Raw genomic sequence first — 17,976 nt, forward strand, 5'->3', positions numbered from 1 at the left:
TCGGCTATTTTCAAATAGCCTAGGTATACAATAAGTATGTTTTATAATGTAATCATTTATATCTGCAAATAAACTAGTTACTTTTTTCAAATAAATGTAGTGGAGTAAAAGTACAATATTTGCCTCTGAGATGTAGTGGAGTAGAAGTAAAAGTATAGACAATTGGAAATACTCCAGTAAAGTAAAAGCACCTCAAAATGTTACTTAAGTACAGTACTTGAGTAAATGTACTTAGTTATTTTCCACCACTGCGGTTAACTAGTTTCAACCAGAAGGTTTTGTGAAGAAAAAAAATGATACTTTCAAAAATAGTGGAAAAAAAGCTGATCTACAAACATTGCAATGGGATGCGTTGGGAGCTTGTGGATGTGAGCTATTTTTAGTTATTTTGGAATAGTTTGGAAAGAATAAAGTTATGAAGAACAATTAATTTATTATTATGTTATCATTTGTTCATATTTTGTTGGATGTATTTGAAGTTACAGTATATATTTTTCATGTAGGCCTAATTGTCATTGTCATTTACAGCGCTGTAGGTTGGCCTACATGTATATAGACTACAGTATCTTTGCTGTTGGGTGGAAACATGTCAGAAACTGCTACTTTTCAGGATTAGAATAGAAATAGAAAATTTGCCAAAAATACCAGATTCCAATCTGGATAGGCCAAAATTCGGTGCTTTGTGCTGCCGGTCTGAACAAGGCCTAGTTGCCTGAATTGAGAGACCACGCACTGTAAGTCTGAATTCTCAAATCGTGGTACACGTTAGTGTGACGTGTCATTCGACACTAGTCGCTCAAAGCCTAAATTGACCTTTTAGATTTCATTCACAGAGGTGTCAGGGACTCTGAAACCTCAAGAGTACATCAGTGAGCCAACAACAGAGGAGCTTGCTTGTGTTAACTCGTTCTCGTGTGTGTGTGTGTGTGTGTGTGTGTGTGTGTGTGTGTGTGTGTGTGTGTGTGTGTGTGCGTGTGCGTGTGTGTGTGTGTGTGTGTTTGCCCGTGCTCGTACAGATCCAACTCCAAAGGGGGCAAGAAGCTGCTTCCTCCGCGCCCTGCCTTCAAGCCCAAGGGCAAGAGGAAGTCGGGAGCGTCTCGCCGAGCCAAGAAGCTGGCAGCGGCACACTGACATCGTGATGTCAACGTGATGTGATGGGAGGGTGGGGATTCGTGGGCGAGATGTTTTTGTCTCTCATGCTGTCTCTGATGTCTTTTTCTCTTGATATGTTGTGTAGACATATTTCTCAATTTTGGGTCCAAATGGACATGTCTGTAACACTGAGAATGGAACCAAATGGACCCGTAACCCATTTAGACCAGGAAATATATATAAATAATCTGTGTTTTTCGATTTCTTTGGCTATTTTTGAAACATCTTACAATATGTATGTATATTTTTAAAGCAAACATTTGTAAGTCAAATCTTTGCTTCTGGGGATTCTACAAATGTCTTCTGAATCCTAACAGTCTTCTGAAAAATGTATTTTCCTTGACCCAGAAGCAAAGATTTGAGTTACAAATGTTCCCTTTAAAAATAGGTATATATATTCAAATATTTGCACAAATCAAATTCTCGGTGCCGCACTATGAGCTTGTAGATCTGCTATTTTTGAATAGCCAAAGTATAAAATATGGATAAAGTGGTTACACAGATGCGTTCCCAGTTTGAATGGGTCAACGGGTCCAACGTTGGGGTTCATGTGGTTAAATTGCCGGAGAAAAAGTTCATTGACCTGTCTGATTTAATAAAGGTCTAATGACCAGTGGAATAGACTTAAAAACACGTTCATATTAATCAACACACAGGCCTAGGCCGTGGCGTCGCGGTCTAGGCACCCTGGTTGAAAATTCTTAATAGCAGCGTGCCGCGGGTTCGCGTCCCGTTCCCTACGGCCTTTGCTGCATGTCTTCCCCCATCTCTCTCCCCATTCTTCCTGTCGTCATACTTTCACTGTCCCTCTCCAATAAAGCAATAAAATGCCAAAAACAAATCTTTAAAAAAAAAAAAATATTAATCAACACAGATTTCATGTTCTTTCCAGCTTTAGCCTATTTCAGTGGTTCTCAACCAGTGGTCCGGGGACCACCAGTGGTCCTTGAGGGGGTTCCAGGAGGTCCCCAGCAAAAGGTGTTAATACATTTTCACCACTTTATCCATAATGGTATACGTTGGCTATTCAAAAATAGCAGATATACAAGCTCACAGAGCGTCACTTTGTGCCGTGCTGCGAGCTTGTAGATCTGCTATTTTTTTAACATTTTCGAAAAATCTTCACGGTGTTTGAAGAATTTGATAGAATTTTGCATTTTTTAACACAAATCTTATCTTCTGGGGTCCCCTGGCACAAAACATTTACAGATGGGGGTCCGTGGCCGTATATATATATATCAATTTAGGGGTCCTTGGCATGAAAAAGGTTGAAAACCACTGGCCTATTTGATCAAATACGACTTCTCCATGTGGCCCACCAGATGGCAGCGTTCTCTCTGCCAGCGCATCGAATCTTTCTATTTTTTGTGTCTTTTCATAGAAAGGGAGCAGTATGCTTTGAGTTCAGGGAGAGAATGCAGTCAGTATATATATTTTTCTGGTAGAGTTCCATGAGCAGTTCCACTGTAAAGTGGAGTGTAACACCCCACGCATCCCTCCTGTGTGGATGCATTTATAAAGGATGTTTTAGACTTAGCTGTGTGACGGTGTCATGCTTTGCCAAGTCTAAATCAGCCATAAATGTATACCCGATCGAGCCTGATTCAGTCACTGAGGGGCTTTTAACAAGAGCATATGCTCTCTCTCTCTCACACTCATAGCGAGCCATGGTATGTACAGACACACACACACGCACGCACGCTCGCTCGCTCGCTCACTCACTCACTCCAATACAGAGGCTTTGCAGGTCAGCCTTCACTGCCCTTTCTAATGATTTTCTAATTGCAATTAATACATCTAAATGACCATTTCATCCAATCAGGATAGAGATCTCAGTCAGGACTTTAAGTTGAGTAGTTTAATTCACAATAAGTGATGGGGAGAATAACAAACATGTTTCAATGTCACGACTACGCTGTGTGAATCTGTTTTCTTGTACAATAATGACCTTCAGACATTTTAATTCCAATCATCTTTTCATATCAGGCTCCCTATAGCTGTATTGTTAGAGAGCCCGCCTGGTAAGCCCGCCTGATCTAAAACAGTATTTCTACTAAATTGTATTCATCATTAAATAATGTAATCTACTGTCTATGAATTAATTGGTAAATTATGTTTATATTGGTTGCCTATATATTGAGTTTCTTCATGGTTTATAGGAAATGTCTAACATTTACTTAAGACTTAATAAATCATGTATTAAATCTACCAAAGTGGTTAAGTGAGAGACATACAGTGACATCTTTTCTTTGCTGTATGTTTATAGCCTGACTCATCATGATCATAGCTTTGATCAGTTCAAACAAAGAGGTGTCAAATATATTCACCCTTCTTTACCCCTCTGAGAGGGGATGATTGTTGTCCTTTTTGAGGTCATTTACATCTGTATTAAGACCTTCTTTCCCCCTCTGAGAGGGGAGGTGATTGTTGTCCTCTTTGAGGCATTTACATCTGTATTGTTATGATTATGAAGGGTATTAGGAGGCTGAGTGTAGGTTAGGTTTCTCTCCTGTGTGTGTGTGTGTGTGTGTGTGTGTGTGTGGGGAGAGTGTCGGGTGTGATTGGATGATTGTAGGAGAAGGGCGTGCCAGCAGCAGACGCATCCGTTCCTGATTGGTGGCCAGGGGGCGGCTTCAACTTTAAAAGGCTGTCAGCGGGCCGGCGACAGCGAACCCGTTTCCTTCTCGACTTCCAACCCGTCCGTCCTTCTGTGTTCTGTAGTAGCCATTTTGTGCATTGTGAAGCCGAACAGATATGTAATCCTTGATCTCTGCAAACACTTGATCTACACATCTAGATGCTTACAGCTCGATCCTAACTCGGCCTTGGCCGATTACTGTCATCATCTTGTGATCTAGTGTTCTCAGCTACGAAGGGGGGGGGGGGAATTATTATTATGATTTCGTTTGAGCTTTGTTTTCTGATAGGGAGGTTAGTATTTTGTATTTTGCTTTCTGTCGTGGGTAGGTAAGAAGTTTGTGTTCTAGTTTTGGTTTTGTTGTACATTCCTCCGCCCCTGAATAGAGTTTGTAAACCCTTTTGGAGAATAAAAAGAAAAGATCGAAAAAGCAAACTGTTTGGACGGCGGTTCTTGGGAGTTGGGAAGGGCGGTCTTCCACACCATATGTTATGTCTCGGTTCCCCTAGGCCGGGGCGTAACATATATGGGGGCTCGTCTATTTTCTTTTGTTGGGTAAGTGCGTTTTTTCTTTTTTGTACTTTCGTATTTCTGATTGGCAGTTGTGATAAGGTTAGAATGGACGAAGAAGTTATAAAGGAGTTTAAGAAGGGTCCCTCACGAGAGAAATTAGAAAGGTGCACAAAGGACAATTTGTTGTTGTTGGTAAAATTCTTTGGTGTGGAGGTGCCTATTAATGCTAACAAAGATGAACTGAAACAACTACTAAGTGAGAAGTTGGAGGAGGGAGGTGTATTTACTGGGACTGCGGGGGCCAAAGAGACGGATAGGGAGATATACGCTGGAGCGGAGGCGCCGCGTAATGTCATACCGCCTGCCTCTGTTTCACCCAACATTGCGTCACCGGAGCACCAAAATGCACCCAGTGAAATGATACAGGTAACACCTGAAACATCACGGGATGATCTCTTGTTGACGTTGCGCATCAAAGAGACAGAGAATCGCAGCAGAGAACTAGAGATAGAGGTGATGAAATTACGGTTGAAAGCGTTGGAAGTGGAACGGTCACCACCCGTTGTTACCAGTGATGCACAATCCCAGCCATCCACTTCTACTAGTAAGCCTAAATTCGAGATTAACAAGCACATTGCACTAGTACCACCTTTTAGAGAGAGTGAGGTAGACTCTTATTTTAATGCGTTTGAACGCATAGCGACTGCTTTAAACTGGCCAAAAGAGATGTGGGCATTATTATTACAATGCAAATTGGTGGGGAGGGCGCAGGAGGTATATGCTAGTTTACCAATGGAAGAGGGTTTAAAATATGAAGTGGTGAAAGCTACTGTGTTACGGGCCTACAAATTGGTTCCAGAAGCATATAGACAAAAATTTAGGAATAGGGAGAAAACTGCCAGTCAGACATACGTCGAGTTTGCGCGTGAGAAGGAGGTATTGTTTGACAAGTGGTGTCAGGCGAGTAAAGTAAAAAATCAGGAGGAATTGCGACAATTATTTTTGTTGGAAGAGTTCAAAAATCGTACACCCGATAATATTGTTGTGTATTTGAATGAACAAAAAGTCAGTTCGGTATCGGACGCGGCGGTTTTGGCTGATGAATTTGTCTTAACACACAAAGGGGTGTTTTTTTCATCTGCACCCCGCGGAAATAATTCTTTCAGACAGCCATCGGAAAATAGAACACGGCCACCAAACAACCCGTGGCGCGCAAACACTAATCAGTCTCCGGGGGAGACGCGTGAGTGTTATTACTGTCATGAATTTGGTCACCTCATTGCCATGTGTCCTAGAAGGAGAGAGACAAGACAGGATAACAGAGTGCCAGCCACGATTACTTTAATCCATACCCAACCTATAGCTTTACCTGAGGGTGAGCCGGTAGTGGATAAAGATTTTGAACCTTTTGTGTCCACTGGGTTTGTCTCTCTCTCTGGCAGGAAGGATGATGAAATTCCTATCAGTATTTTGCGCGACACAGGGGCGAAACAATCTGTCGTTTTGGGCAGTGTTTTGCCTTTTTCTGATGAGTCTTACAGTGGTTTTGACGCGTTGGTCTGGGGGATAGAAATGAGTGTTTTTCGTATCCCCATGCACCATATGTACCTAAATTGCGCTCTTTTTTCCGGTCCCGTTAAAGTGGGGGTGCGAGCCGAATTACCCGTGCCTGGAGTAACACTAATTTTAGGAAATGATTTGGCTGGCGAAAAAGTTTTTCCGCCCCTCGAGGTCGTTGGAACCCTTTTGAAGGTTCCATGCACTCCTACCCCAATGGTGTGTGATTCGTCAACGGTGTTCCCTGTGTGCGCAATTACGCGCGCGCAGTCTCGAAGAAATGGTGAGGCGGTGGATCTCACCAACACATTTATGGGTTTGTTAGATGATGTATCACCCACTCAGCACTCAGGCGCAATTGTCAATTTGTTGCCTAGTGATGCTGAGTTAAGTTTGTCAGTGGATAAACCACAATTCATTCAAGCGCAACAGTCTGATGATACCTTGAGTACATGTTTATCTAGTGTTGGGGCATCAAAAGAAATCCCACACTCTGCAATATACTTGTTAGATGATGGTGTACTTGTTCGTAGATGGTCAAAAAACGATTTTGATTCTGTGTATCAAATAGTTGTGCCTAAGCCATTCCGTAGTCAGGTTCTGAGTTTAGCTCATGATCATGTTTTCTCTGGACATTTAGGAATCAGAAAAACCCATAATCGAATTCTCCGTTATTTTTTTTGGCCTGGGTTAAAAACCGACGTAGTTCAGTTTTGTCGGTCATGTCACACATGTCAGGTTGTAGGCAAGCCCAATCAGATTATTCCCCCGGCTCCACTACAGCCCATTCCAGTGATTGGAGAACCGTTTGAACATGTAATTATAGATTGTGTTGGGCCATTACCAAAAACGAAATCTGGTCATGAATTTATTTTTACCATTATGTGTGCCGCAACTCGTTTCCCTGAAGCTATCCCAATGCGTAAAATCAATGCACGCGCCATAATAAAAGCGTTGGTAAAGTTTTTTTCCACGTTTGGCCTACCCAAGCGCATCCAAAGTGACCGTGGGTCTAATTTCATGTCTAAGGTGTTTGCTCAGGTGATGGTAGAGTTGTCTGTCACACATAATGTATCCAGTGCTTATCATCCAGAGTCACAGGGTGCGCTGGAACGGTTCCACCAGACCCTAAAATCAATGATGCGTAAATATTGTTTGGAACACAAACGAGAATGGGATGAGGGATTACCTTTATTATTGTTTGCAGTGAGGGAGACTACTCAGGAGTCCTTGGGATTTAGCCCAGCCGAGTTGGTTTTTGGCCACACAGTGCGGGGGCCCTTGCGACTGTTGCAAGAGAAATGGTGTACTGACAAACCTAGTCCCAGTCATAACATTCTGGACTATGTTAGTGCATTTAAAGAGCGGTTGCATGATGCCTGTGAAAAGGCTCGTGAGAACCTTGAAGGGGCTCAAGAAAAAATGAAAGTAAAATATGACAGTAATGCAATAACCAGAACCTTCCAAACAGGCGAGCAGGTGCTCGTGTTGTTGCCTATGCCGGGCTCCTGTATGCAAGCAAAATTCTGCGGACCTTATTTAGTGCAACGTAAAGTGAGTGATACCAACTATGTGGTTAGCACTCCCGATAGAAGAAAGAAATCTCGTTTGTGTCACATTAACATGTTAAAAAGGTACATAGATCGGGATGGGGATAATGTCCCGTGCCCACCTGTGGTGATGCCGGTGATGAGTGTTAATGTGGTGCCTGTTCCATATAGTCCTGAAGAGGACGGACTGCATACAGGCAGTGCGCCGGTGCCATGCGCCAGACTAAAGAATTCTGAGATTTTGAAAAATGTAGATGCTCAGTTGTCTACTTTACCAGAGGTGGCTCGTAATGATATTAGTGAGCTAATTTATAGTCATTTGGAACTATTCGGGGATCACCCCACTCAAACTAATGTACTCCAACACGATGTTGACGTGGGGGAGCGGAACCCAATAAAACAGCAGAGTTAATCCGACAAAAAGGGCCTTAATGCAACAGGAGGTGGAATATCTTTTGGAACATGGTTATGCGGTCCCTAGTGCTAGTTCGTGGAGTTCGCCCTGTTTGTTGGTGCCCAAACCTGATCAGACCACTCGCTTTTGCACTGATTACAGAAAAGTAAATGCCGTAACAAAACCAGATTCTTTTCCACTGCCTCGTATGGAGGATTGCGTTGATCGAGTAGGATCTGCACAATATGTTACGAAACTTGACCTTTTGAAGGGTTACTGGCAAGTACCGTTAACACCCCGTGCGTCAGAGATCTCCGCTTTTGTCACTCCCGATAATTTTTTGCAATATACCGTTATGCCGTTTGGATTAAGAAACGCTCCAGCAACGTTTCAAAGGCTAATGAACAAAACATTAGCTGGTATTAAAAACTGCGATGCTTATTTGGATGACGTGGTGGCATACTCGTCCACTTGGGAGGAACATATCCAAACCCTGTATGAAATTTTCGGCCGACTGCGTGAAGCTAATTTGACAGTTAATTTGGCAAAATGTGAATTTGGAAAGGCTACCGTTACCTATTTGGGCAAGGAGGTGGGTCAGGGGCATGTGCGCACGATTGCATCAAAAGTGCAGGCGATTCTGGATTTTCCAGTACCCAAAAGTAAACGCGAACTTCGCCGGTATTTGGGAATGGCCGGGTATTACCGCGGATTCTGCAGACATTTTGCGGAGGTAGTAACGCCGTTGACAAGCATGGTTAGTCCTAAGGTTCCGTTTAACTGGTCACCTTCTTGTCAGATAGCATTTGAGGGTGCTAAGGCTCTTCTGTGCAGCGCGCCTGTCCTTGCAGCACCAGATTTTTCACGATCATTCAAACTTGAGGTTGATGCGAGTGACCGGGGAGCAGGGGCAGTGCTGGTGCAATAAGACGATAATGGTATTGATCATCCAGTCTGTTATTTTTCAAAAAAATTCCTGCGTCATCAAGTGAATTATAGCACTATTGAGAAAGAGGCCCTCGCAATGCTGCTTGCGTTACAACATTTTGAGGTTTACGTAGGTTCTAGCCCACTACCTATTGCAGTGTATACAGATCACAACCCGTTAACATTTTTATCTCAGATGCGCAACAACAACCAACGCCTTATGCGGTGGTCCTTGTTGTTACAAGATTTCTATATAGATATTCAACACAAGAAAGGAAGTGAAAATATTATGGCCGATGCTCTGTCTAGGGCTCATTAGGAGGCTATCCTGAGATCAAACTTTTTTTTGGGGGAAAATGTTTGATTTTTGGGAAGGGGGGTGTTGTGTGGGTTACATGGCGGCTTTCCGACATGTCGCCTTTCCGACGTTAACGAACCCTATACCTAACCCTCACCCTAACCCTAACCGCACGCGGAAGCCACTAGTCGGAGTGGCGAGATGTCGGCATGGAAGACGGTTACCGTTATGATTATGAAGGGTATTAGGAGGCTGAGTGTAGGTTAGGTTTCTCTCCTGTGTGTGTGTGTGTGTGTGTGTGTGTGTGTGTGTGTGTGTGTGTGTGTGTGTGTGTGTGTGTGTGTGTGTGTGTGTGTGTGTGTGTGTGTGTGTGTGTGTGTGTGGGGAGAGTGTCGGGTGTGATTGGATGATTGTAGGAGAAGGGCGTGCCAGCAGCAGACGCATCCGTTCCTGATTGGTGGCCAGGGGGCGGCTTCAACTTTAAAAGGCTGTCAGCGGGCCGGCGACAGCGAACCCGTTTCCTTCTCGACTTCCAACCCGTCCGTCCTTCTGTGTTCTGTAGTAGCCATTTTGTGCATTGTGAAGCCGAACAGATATGTAATCCTTGATCTCTGCAAACACTTGATCTACACCATAGATCTAGATGCTTACAGCTCGATCCTAACTCGGCCTTGGCCGATTACTGTCATCATCTTGTGATCTAGTGTTCTCAGCTACGAAGGGGGGGGGGAATTATTATTATGATTTCGTTTGAGCTTTGTTTTCTGATAGGGAGGTTAGTATTTTGTATTTTGCTTTCTGTCGTGGGTAGGTAAGAAGTTTGTGTTCTAGTTTTGGTTTTGTTGTACATTCCTCCGCCCCTGAATAGAGTTTGTAAACCCTTTTGGAGAATAAAAAGAAAAGATCGAAAAAGCAAACTGTTTGGACGGCGGTTCTTGGGAGTTGGGAAGGGCGGTCTTCCACACCATATGTTATGTCTCGGTTCCCCTAGGCCGGGGCGTAACAGTATTTAGAGATATCCACTTGTGATCACCCACAATGCAACTGGTGAACAGGCCCTTAAGCTGAATTCCATTCCCCAAAACTCGGTCACTCGCTCACTCTCCTCGCTTCCTCCACTCGCGCCTAAGCCCCGCCCCTGCGAGGAGCCGAGGATTATTTGAGAGGACGAGTGGTCGAGCGGTTGCCCTCAAAGGATCGGACTACACTCAGCGCGTCATTTCAAAGTGACGGCAAATTCCGCGATCACTTATGACGTCTCACACAGTTGACAGTTGGACCAGAGCAGCAGAGGCGTGGATGAAAATATACTATGCATAGAATAATATGCAGGTATAGAATAATACAGAATATAAGAATAGACAATTCATCAATGTGGATAGATGGCCACATCGTTATCTTTATAGTTACATTATTGTGCAAAGCCATTTATTCCTGAAATAGTGAGCGCCAGGATGAGCAAACTTACATTTATTGATTTAATCCTGACCTGTCCCTCTTATTGCTCGTACAGTCCCCAGAACCCCAGTACAAAAATGTACTCCATGAAGTGTAGATGTTTGGCAAAAAGGAAACGTCGCAGCCAAGGGGCGCGCAGAACGGTGGATGCATATTTATAGCAGAAACCGGTTCACATTTAACTATAGTCGTACTCATTCAATTCTGAACTGATTCTTAAAATGTAAAATTCTCTATTCAGCTGTGAAGGGTCTTCTTTCATGTGTATCAGTCATGATTGTTTCACCAACAAACAATATTAAATATCAGCGGGTCCTTCTTCTCCATCGCGCTGTTCGCGCACCTCCCGTTTTCTTTTCTTTTTCTTCGTCCCAGAAGTTAAAAATGTTAACATAATCTTTGTCTCAGTCATTTATAGTAGTCCGTGTACTGCATTGAGGCATGCACGAATAGAAACAGCTTTTGAGACAGAAAGTGTGCACAATATATTACAATGTATAATTGTATTATGCTTTATATCATTCAACAACGCAATAAAGCCAGTGGCTTGTTGCGGTCTTTTCAGTTACTTTACTTCAGTTGTACACTCGCTCAATGCGGAAGTGGAGAGCCTCCTCGCCGACTCCACTCGCCTCCTCCAAGACGCACATGAACAATTGGACCGCGACTACTTCCGGTTCGAAGTCGGAGTGACCGAGTGGGAGTGAGCGAGTGGCCGAGATTTTCGGTATTGGAATTTGGCTATAGACACCTGGGATGCATTGATATGCAAGATCTGACCAGGTTTATACACACACACAAAAAAAAAAGAAATACATCTAAGGATTGACTTGACTTCACATTGCAACTTAATTCAAAATATGTAGAGGGGATAGTATACACATTCAAGGTGCTGATGTGTTATCTATGAAGGCAGTGAGTTTATAATATGATAGTTTTGACATATTGTTCATCTTTATCTTGTAATGACCATTCAAAGTAGTAATTTGGTGGTTTGTGGTCAACAACATGTATAAATGCAATGGGTCACACTCAGAGTGGCAAGAGTGAGTTTCCTCCTTTATACTGTTTTATATGTCAAAATAACAAACGTTTGTTTTGTAAACATAATAATAATGAAAGTGATAAGTCACTACACTCTGAGTGTGAACCACATTACCTTTATGAATGTTGTTGATTTAAGAGGATATCACACCAGAAAAGTCAGATGTTGACATTTTAGAAGTAAAGTTAGTAGTTAATCACTTTTAAATAATACATTCTGGATAATTTGTCAAATACACAGTGTGCCTTAATTGTTGTGGCCGAGAACCTGGCCATGAACTGTAATTACTCTATCTAGTAATACTGTAGTTAACATACACAAAATAGTAAATGATTTAACAATTGATGCAGCTTGAAATGTGTTGGTTTACTGTGTTTCTGACCATGTATATAATATATAATACACCTGGTATGTATTTCGAACATAATATATTTTTCCAAATAAATGAAGATGCTGTTATGTACAATGACACACTAAACACAATATAACAAGCAATTATTCCTTCAGCACACCAGGTTGTATCGTTGTGAAGGAATTTGGAACAATCATAACATGTACAATTGAGGTTTCTATCGAAACTTTAATGGCCTATGCATTTCAATGGTTCTCAATGTGGTTTAAATGTTACTGTTCTGTTACAGTTGTTTATTTCATGTTTGTGTTTTGATTTAAAAATATGTAAATTCATTGTTTTCTATGGCAGCACGCACGCACAGCCAGGCGGCACGCACGCACAGCCAGGCGGCGTCTCCAAACTTTTCTGGGATAAGAGCTAGACATCGCTCTTGTTATCAGCAAATCTAGAAGACGACTAGATAAAACAAAAGCGAACAAAGGGAGTGAAGATGGCAGCGGCAAAAATCAGGCATGCAAAAGTGTCACTTTTCAGCTACAGTCACCTTTTTGAACCCAAATAGGGCAATTGTGTGACACCTGACCCGAAAGAAAACAACATGTTGTCACCTTTTTCACCTCGGGGCTGTTTGCATGCCTGAAAAATGAGGAAAGTAGAAGAAGATCTGGAGGAGATCAAAGACACGCTAAACTCATTGTCGTTGGAGATTGAGAAGGTGGTCAAGCAACAAGGCACGTTAATGAAAATGACGGACCAAATCGAAGAGCTAAAAAATCTGGTTAAAGAGAAAGATCAGAAAATCGAATCATTAGAAAGAAGAGTGGACGACTTGGAACAGTACACCAGAATGGAGGATTTGATCGTAACCGGCCTGGAAACTACACATCGGAGCTATGCGAGAGCAGCAGTAACAGGTGGTAACGTTGAGGCCGGAGACGAGCCCCCCACGGAGGAACTACAAACGCTCGAGCGGCAAGTCGTAGCGTTCTTTGTGAGCAAGGAAATGTCTCTTCAAAGCGAAAACATCGCTGCTTGTCACACCCTCCCCAGAAAGAACAGCAGTTCAAAGCCTGCTATAGTGGTGAGATTTGTGAATAGGAAACACAAGATTGAGCTACTGAGGCAGGCCAAGAAACTGAAGGGGAGCGACGTGTACCTGAATGAGCATCTCACGAAAAAGAACGCGGACATTGCCAGACACGCTCGTATCCTAAGGAAAGAAAAAAAGATTCAAGCAACGTGGACGAGGAATTGTAAAGTAATGATTAAGCTCAACGGAGAGGAGGCCAAGGTCGTAATGACCAAGGACCTCAAGGACTTGGACAACTACAGATGATAATGACATTGACCGTGACGGACGACAGCATGGAATACATCAGCTTGGAGGTGGGGATGGCTACATTGGCTAGCCTGGGACATGCGGTCAGAGTCGCTGATTCGGTTCGGTATGCGTGGATACATTGGAAGGGCACCAGGGTAAACTCTCCAGCCGGTGTGGAAACCGGAGCAGTAGGTGTGCGTCACCGTTTGGCAGCGGATTGGCGAACGGCCTGCTCAGGGAGTAAGCTTGGGTCAGTAAGAAAGGCACTGCAAAGGTATGAGCGGACGTTTTACGTATACAGTGTATCACGCGTATATGGAACAAAACAGTCGGACTTTAAAATTAAAAAATGACAGAGACAATTGAAGAACATTTATTCTCAATAGAGGAGGATTCGGACTGTAGACTGCACGATTTTGAATCAAAACGTCGATCCAGAAAGTCATGTGTTTAATACTATCAATATTAGCCTATGGGGTTAGAACAGACTCAAAATTATCTGTATCCGTGAAAGCAGATTTGTACTCGTAGAGACAATTCGCAACAAACAGTCTGTAAGTGTAAATCAGATTTGTACTTGTAAAGTACAATTCGTAACTCAAATATCAACATCTGTAACTCAAATATCAACATTTGTAACTCGTGTATCAACATTTGTAACTCGTGCATCAACATTTGTGTGTCAACTTATACATTTTAGAAGGAGATTTATTTGTGACTTTCCACCGATTTGTGTGAGTAATTATGAGACTCTTTTACCACACTGTTTTGTCATATGACTCGTAACTTGTAAAAAATAAAATCACCTATTTATGCAGAGTCATTTGTATTTGTGTATCTAAATGTACAACTCATAAATCAACATTTGTGTGTCAACTTAAGACATTATAAACGCAAATGTAGCTGTGACTAATTTTGAGACTATCCCAGCTAGCAAAATATCGCACATTTCTGGCGTGAGGCCGTCCCCACGCCACGCCGACCGGGGCGTCCGCCGGGCGGGACACGCCGCGTCCACTCGGCGTCCTTGATCAGCGTGAGCCGCGCGTCACGCCGAGCCGCTAATCAGCCTCACTCCGGCGGTGAACGCCAACCGTGGCGTTCGTCGATAGCGGCCGGGTAGCGTAGCGCCGTCATATAATATGCTGTATATACCCCCCCCCCCCCCCTCCCTCCCTCCCTTTGGGAATCCCCCCTCCTCCCTTTCATCCCCTATATTTAGCGGCCATTGTTACACCCCCCGCATTTGAGGTTTCTAAACATGTCAAGTAGCAATACAGAATAAGGTCCCCATCACACAGTTCCCCTGTATCTCTAAGTATCTGTCTAAGAACATGACATAATGCATAAAATACATGGCCTACATGAAATAATGCAGCACAGACATTAACTCCATTGTTATGGTATTTATTAGAAAAGGAAGGCACAGAAATAATAATCCTAAAATACAAATGTATCACTTTAAAATGGCAGACAGTGAGAAAAGTATTCCACATAAAAGTATCAATGCTGTAATAATATGTGTGAAGTCAGACTGGTAATCAATAGCCTACTTAAAGTAACAAAACAAGTAAACATACCCATTGAGCAGAATGTCAAGTAAAAAATGCATAAGAATATTAAAAAATAGGAGATCTATGGTCCATTTGTACACTCAGAGTTGCAGACCTGTAAGGGTCCATTTGGTTTCATCTGTACACAGACTTTCAGACATGTAAAGTCCATTTTGGTTCCATGTGTTACTGGTGTATGTGTTTCTAGTTAACATGCTACAGACTCAGAGCCATATCAAAGCTACTGGACAAAAGTAAACATACCCATTGAGCAGAATGTCAAGTAAAAAATGCATAAGAATGTTAAAAAAAAATAGGAGATCTATGCTGCCCTGCCAAGGTAAAGAGCAGTAACTACGAAATCAAAAATCACTGAAAAATGGGTTTAAAAGTGATTCAACTGGTCAGCCAAATGAGATATCGGCATATAAGTGATATTACACTAATTGTGCATCTGTTCTTGAGGTAATTGTTTATCCCCCAAAATCACAAAGGCTAATTTGACCTTTGGGATACTCAAATAAGTCGGCGTGTCCAAAAACTTAGTTACTGCTCTTTACCTTGGCAGGGCAGGTCCATTTGTACTCTTGCAGACCTGTAAGGGTCCATTTGGTTCTATCTGTACACAGACGCTCAGACATGTAAAGGTCCATTTTGATTCCATGTGTTACCGCTGTAGTTTGTCCTGGTGTACTGTATGTGTTTCTAGTTAACATGCCACAGACTCAGAGCCATATCAAACCTACTGGAATGAATACAAAATGGGCCACTGTTCATTTAATTCAATTTTGGGTTCTGTGTGCTGGTGTCTGTCGCCCGCCTCTTCTTCCAAAGCCAATGCAGTTCCTTCATGTGGAACGCGTCACGTGAGCCACCCAACGAACGCCAACTGAGAGGGAGAGAAAGGAAATAAATTAGACAACGGTGGTGTTGGTTTTAATAATAAGGACCCCCAATTTAACATGCATCAGGTCTACAGACCCTGTTAATGGCATGGCTATCTCTGAGACCCCAATTTATATAGTGAAATGTATGTTAATTTAACTCAGTGTGTAGAAACCCTTGATACATTGATCAGTTCCCCTCTTCCAATGCCTCACTAAATTTCCACACCAACACCATTTTCACATAATTTTCAACTATCATGACATAGAGAGGTTTCAGGGATTTATGGTAAAATAAATGTGGCGTGCTGTGAGCTTGTAGATTGGCTATTTTGGATAACTGTGTAGTCACACCCTTACCTTGCAAAACGTGAGGTCCAAGAGGTTCTTGAATGTGGTCACTGCCCTCACCAGGTCAAACAGCGCTGCGTCTGGAACATACAGACACAGGGATAGTGTGTAAGTAATCAAACAGTTTTTGTTTTTTTAGTCAGGCTCTACTTTATGCTGTACATTACTTCTAGACTCATGTTAAACCTACCATGGTTTTATAAGCTTGGTCATCACAGATGCTCCCGATCTCTTCATCCCCACTGCTGTGACGCAGGAAATGACGAGCAGAAACATCTGAGAAAGAAAGAAAATTAAAAAGAAAAAGAGAAGGGTTAGACACAATCAAAGCCGTATCATGCTCCATCGCAGGAAAAAACTACAAACAGTAACATACTAATATCAATGCAGGGTCTTAACATTTTCTGGGGCCTGCATTTAGCTGCTAACCAGTGTTTAATAAAGTCATGTTTGTTGTTTTATTTTATGTAAAGGCTCAGCAACATCAGAACTCCACGATGAAAATATATAATTGTTGCCTTCATACCTGAGGAGAACTCCTCTTGTCCAAAATGGTACAGCTGGGTTCCATGATGCTAACCTGGAGGTTATGCTGTAGAGAGAAAGAAAAGAGAAGGAAAAAATACATTTAAGATTTCGGCTGTGGCATAAGATTGTAGATTGGCTATTTTCAGCAGCCAGTTCATTTAATGTAAAGCAAAATAATCAAGAAAATTAGCAGCCGTGTGTGTGTGTGTGTGTGTGTGTGTGTGTGTGTGTGTGTGTGTGTGTGTGTGTGTGTGTGTGTGTGTGTGTGAGCTTTTAGCTTAATTCTGCCTTATTCTAGCCTTCAGCTAACATGAGCTCGGCGATCTATATAAATAAAATAAGTACAAGTATCCATAACACAGATTCACCTACCAATCCATCGATCAACAGTTAGTATCATAACTCTGTGACGTGATTAAAAGTAATGTGGGTAGCAAGAAAAGTCTAGTCAGTTAGCTAGGCTAGCCAGCTAGCACGCTAACATGTACACAATGAAACAGTCAAACATTTGTAAAACGAGATATTTAGACTACACACAGCAGGCATACATCCACACAGATACAAAAAAAATAGTAGGCTAATACACTAACCTTTAAATGATATTTCCCCGGAGGAAAAGGATAGATATATCAGCGGTATGTTTTCCCTCTGTCGAGAAGCATAGAGGAGAAAGAGAAGGGACGACGCAGAAGCAACCGGATGTCCTACCGTTGCTCAAGGAATGGAGCTGTAGTGTTGCCATGTCTGCTTATTATAAGCGACTTTGGGTTTGTTTGAAGACGCGTTGTGAGCTTGTACATCGGCTATTTTCAATATATATATACACATACATATCTAGGCCATGTGGCCTATAGTCACCACATGACTATAGCCAGCAATACACAGTTTTGGGCTTGTTTCCATAGACCTGGCTGCTTATTTCTCTCGAAAAATATGGCAAAACTGGTCATTGATTTGATGTAAGCGTCCGTTGCGTATATCCGGTGTATATCGCCACCTACTGAACTGGAGTATATTGAGTTCCTGCTGTAAGGCCTAAATAAAGTATGTTTAGTGCTAATAATGAATTATACAACTTGATAATAATAATAATAATAATAATAATAATAATAAGGGTAATAATAATAATGATATTGATAATAATAATAAGACACTTCATTATATATATTTTGTTTTAAATAAGCAAATACATCAACTCTAAATTAGAATTAACAATGCAAGGAATAAATATAATAGCAACAGAATAAGAATAATAAAAACAACAAAGCTAAAAAAAACAACAACTGAGGAGCAATTAATCCTTGGAATTATTCAGTAGTACTATTATCAGTATTATTACTGAGGTCACCTTATTTTGTTTTGAACACTAAATAACATTAATATACACGATTACAAATGGCTTCAGGTTTAGGGGGGGAAATGGCGGTTCGGACCAAAATGCCAGGGCTGAAT

At 42.1% G+C, this 17,976-nt stretch overlaps 1 protein-coding gene and 2 long non-coding RNA genes across 3 annotated transcripts in view; 1 reads left to right on the forward strand and 2 right to left on the reverse strand.

The window, feature by feature from the left end:
* zcchc4 (zinc finger, CCHC domain containing 4) overlaps positions 1–2,496 on the forward strand; it is a 32,255-nt gene extending 29,759 nt beyond the window's left edge. Inside the window, exon 13 of the mRNA XM_084043456.1 lies at positions 1,017–2,496. Within this exon, the coding sequence (XP_083899582.1) occupies positions 1,017–1,131 (115 nt within the window). The 3' untranslated portion in view covers positions 1,132–2,496. The remainder of the gene's footprint in view (positions 1–1,016) is intronic.
* The window catches only part of LOC311035322, a 228,107-nt gene that overhangs the window by 22,132 nt on the left and 187,999 nt on the right, over positions 1–17,976 (reverse strand). The window lies entirely within an intron of this gene.
* Positions 15,511–16,241, reverse strand: LOC311035455. Its single transcript, XR_014599713.1, has 3 exons — positions 16,187–16,241; positions 16,006–16,076; positions 15,511–15,650 (listed from the first exon to the last, which is right to left on the reverse strand). It is a non-coding gene; the product is annotated as an uncharacterized lncRNA (long non-coding RNA).

The sequence above is a fragment of the Gymnoscopelus microlampas genome, assembly GCF_963454915.1.
Source record: "Gymnoscopelus microlampas genome assembly, chromosome: 19".
NCBI classification, from domain to species: domain Eukaryota; kingdom Metazoa; phylum Chordata; class Actinopteri; order Myctophiformes; family Myctophidae; genus Gymnoscopelus; species Gymnoscopelus microlampas.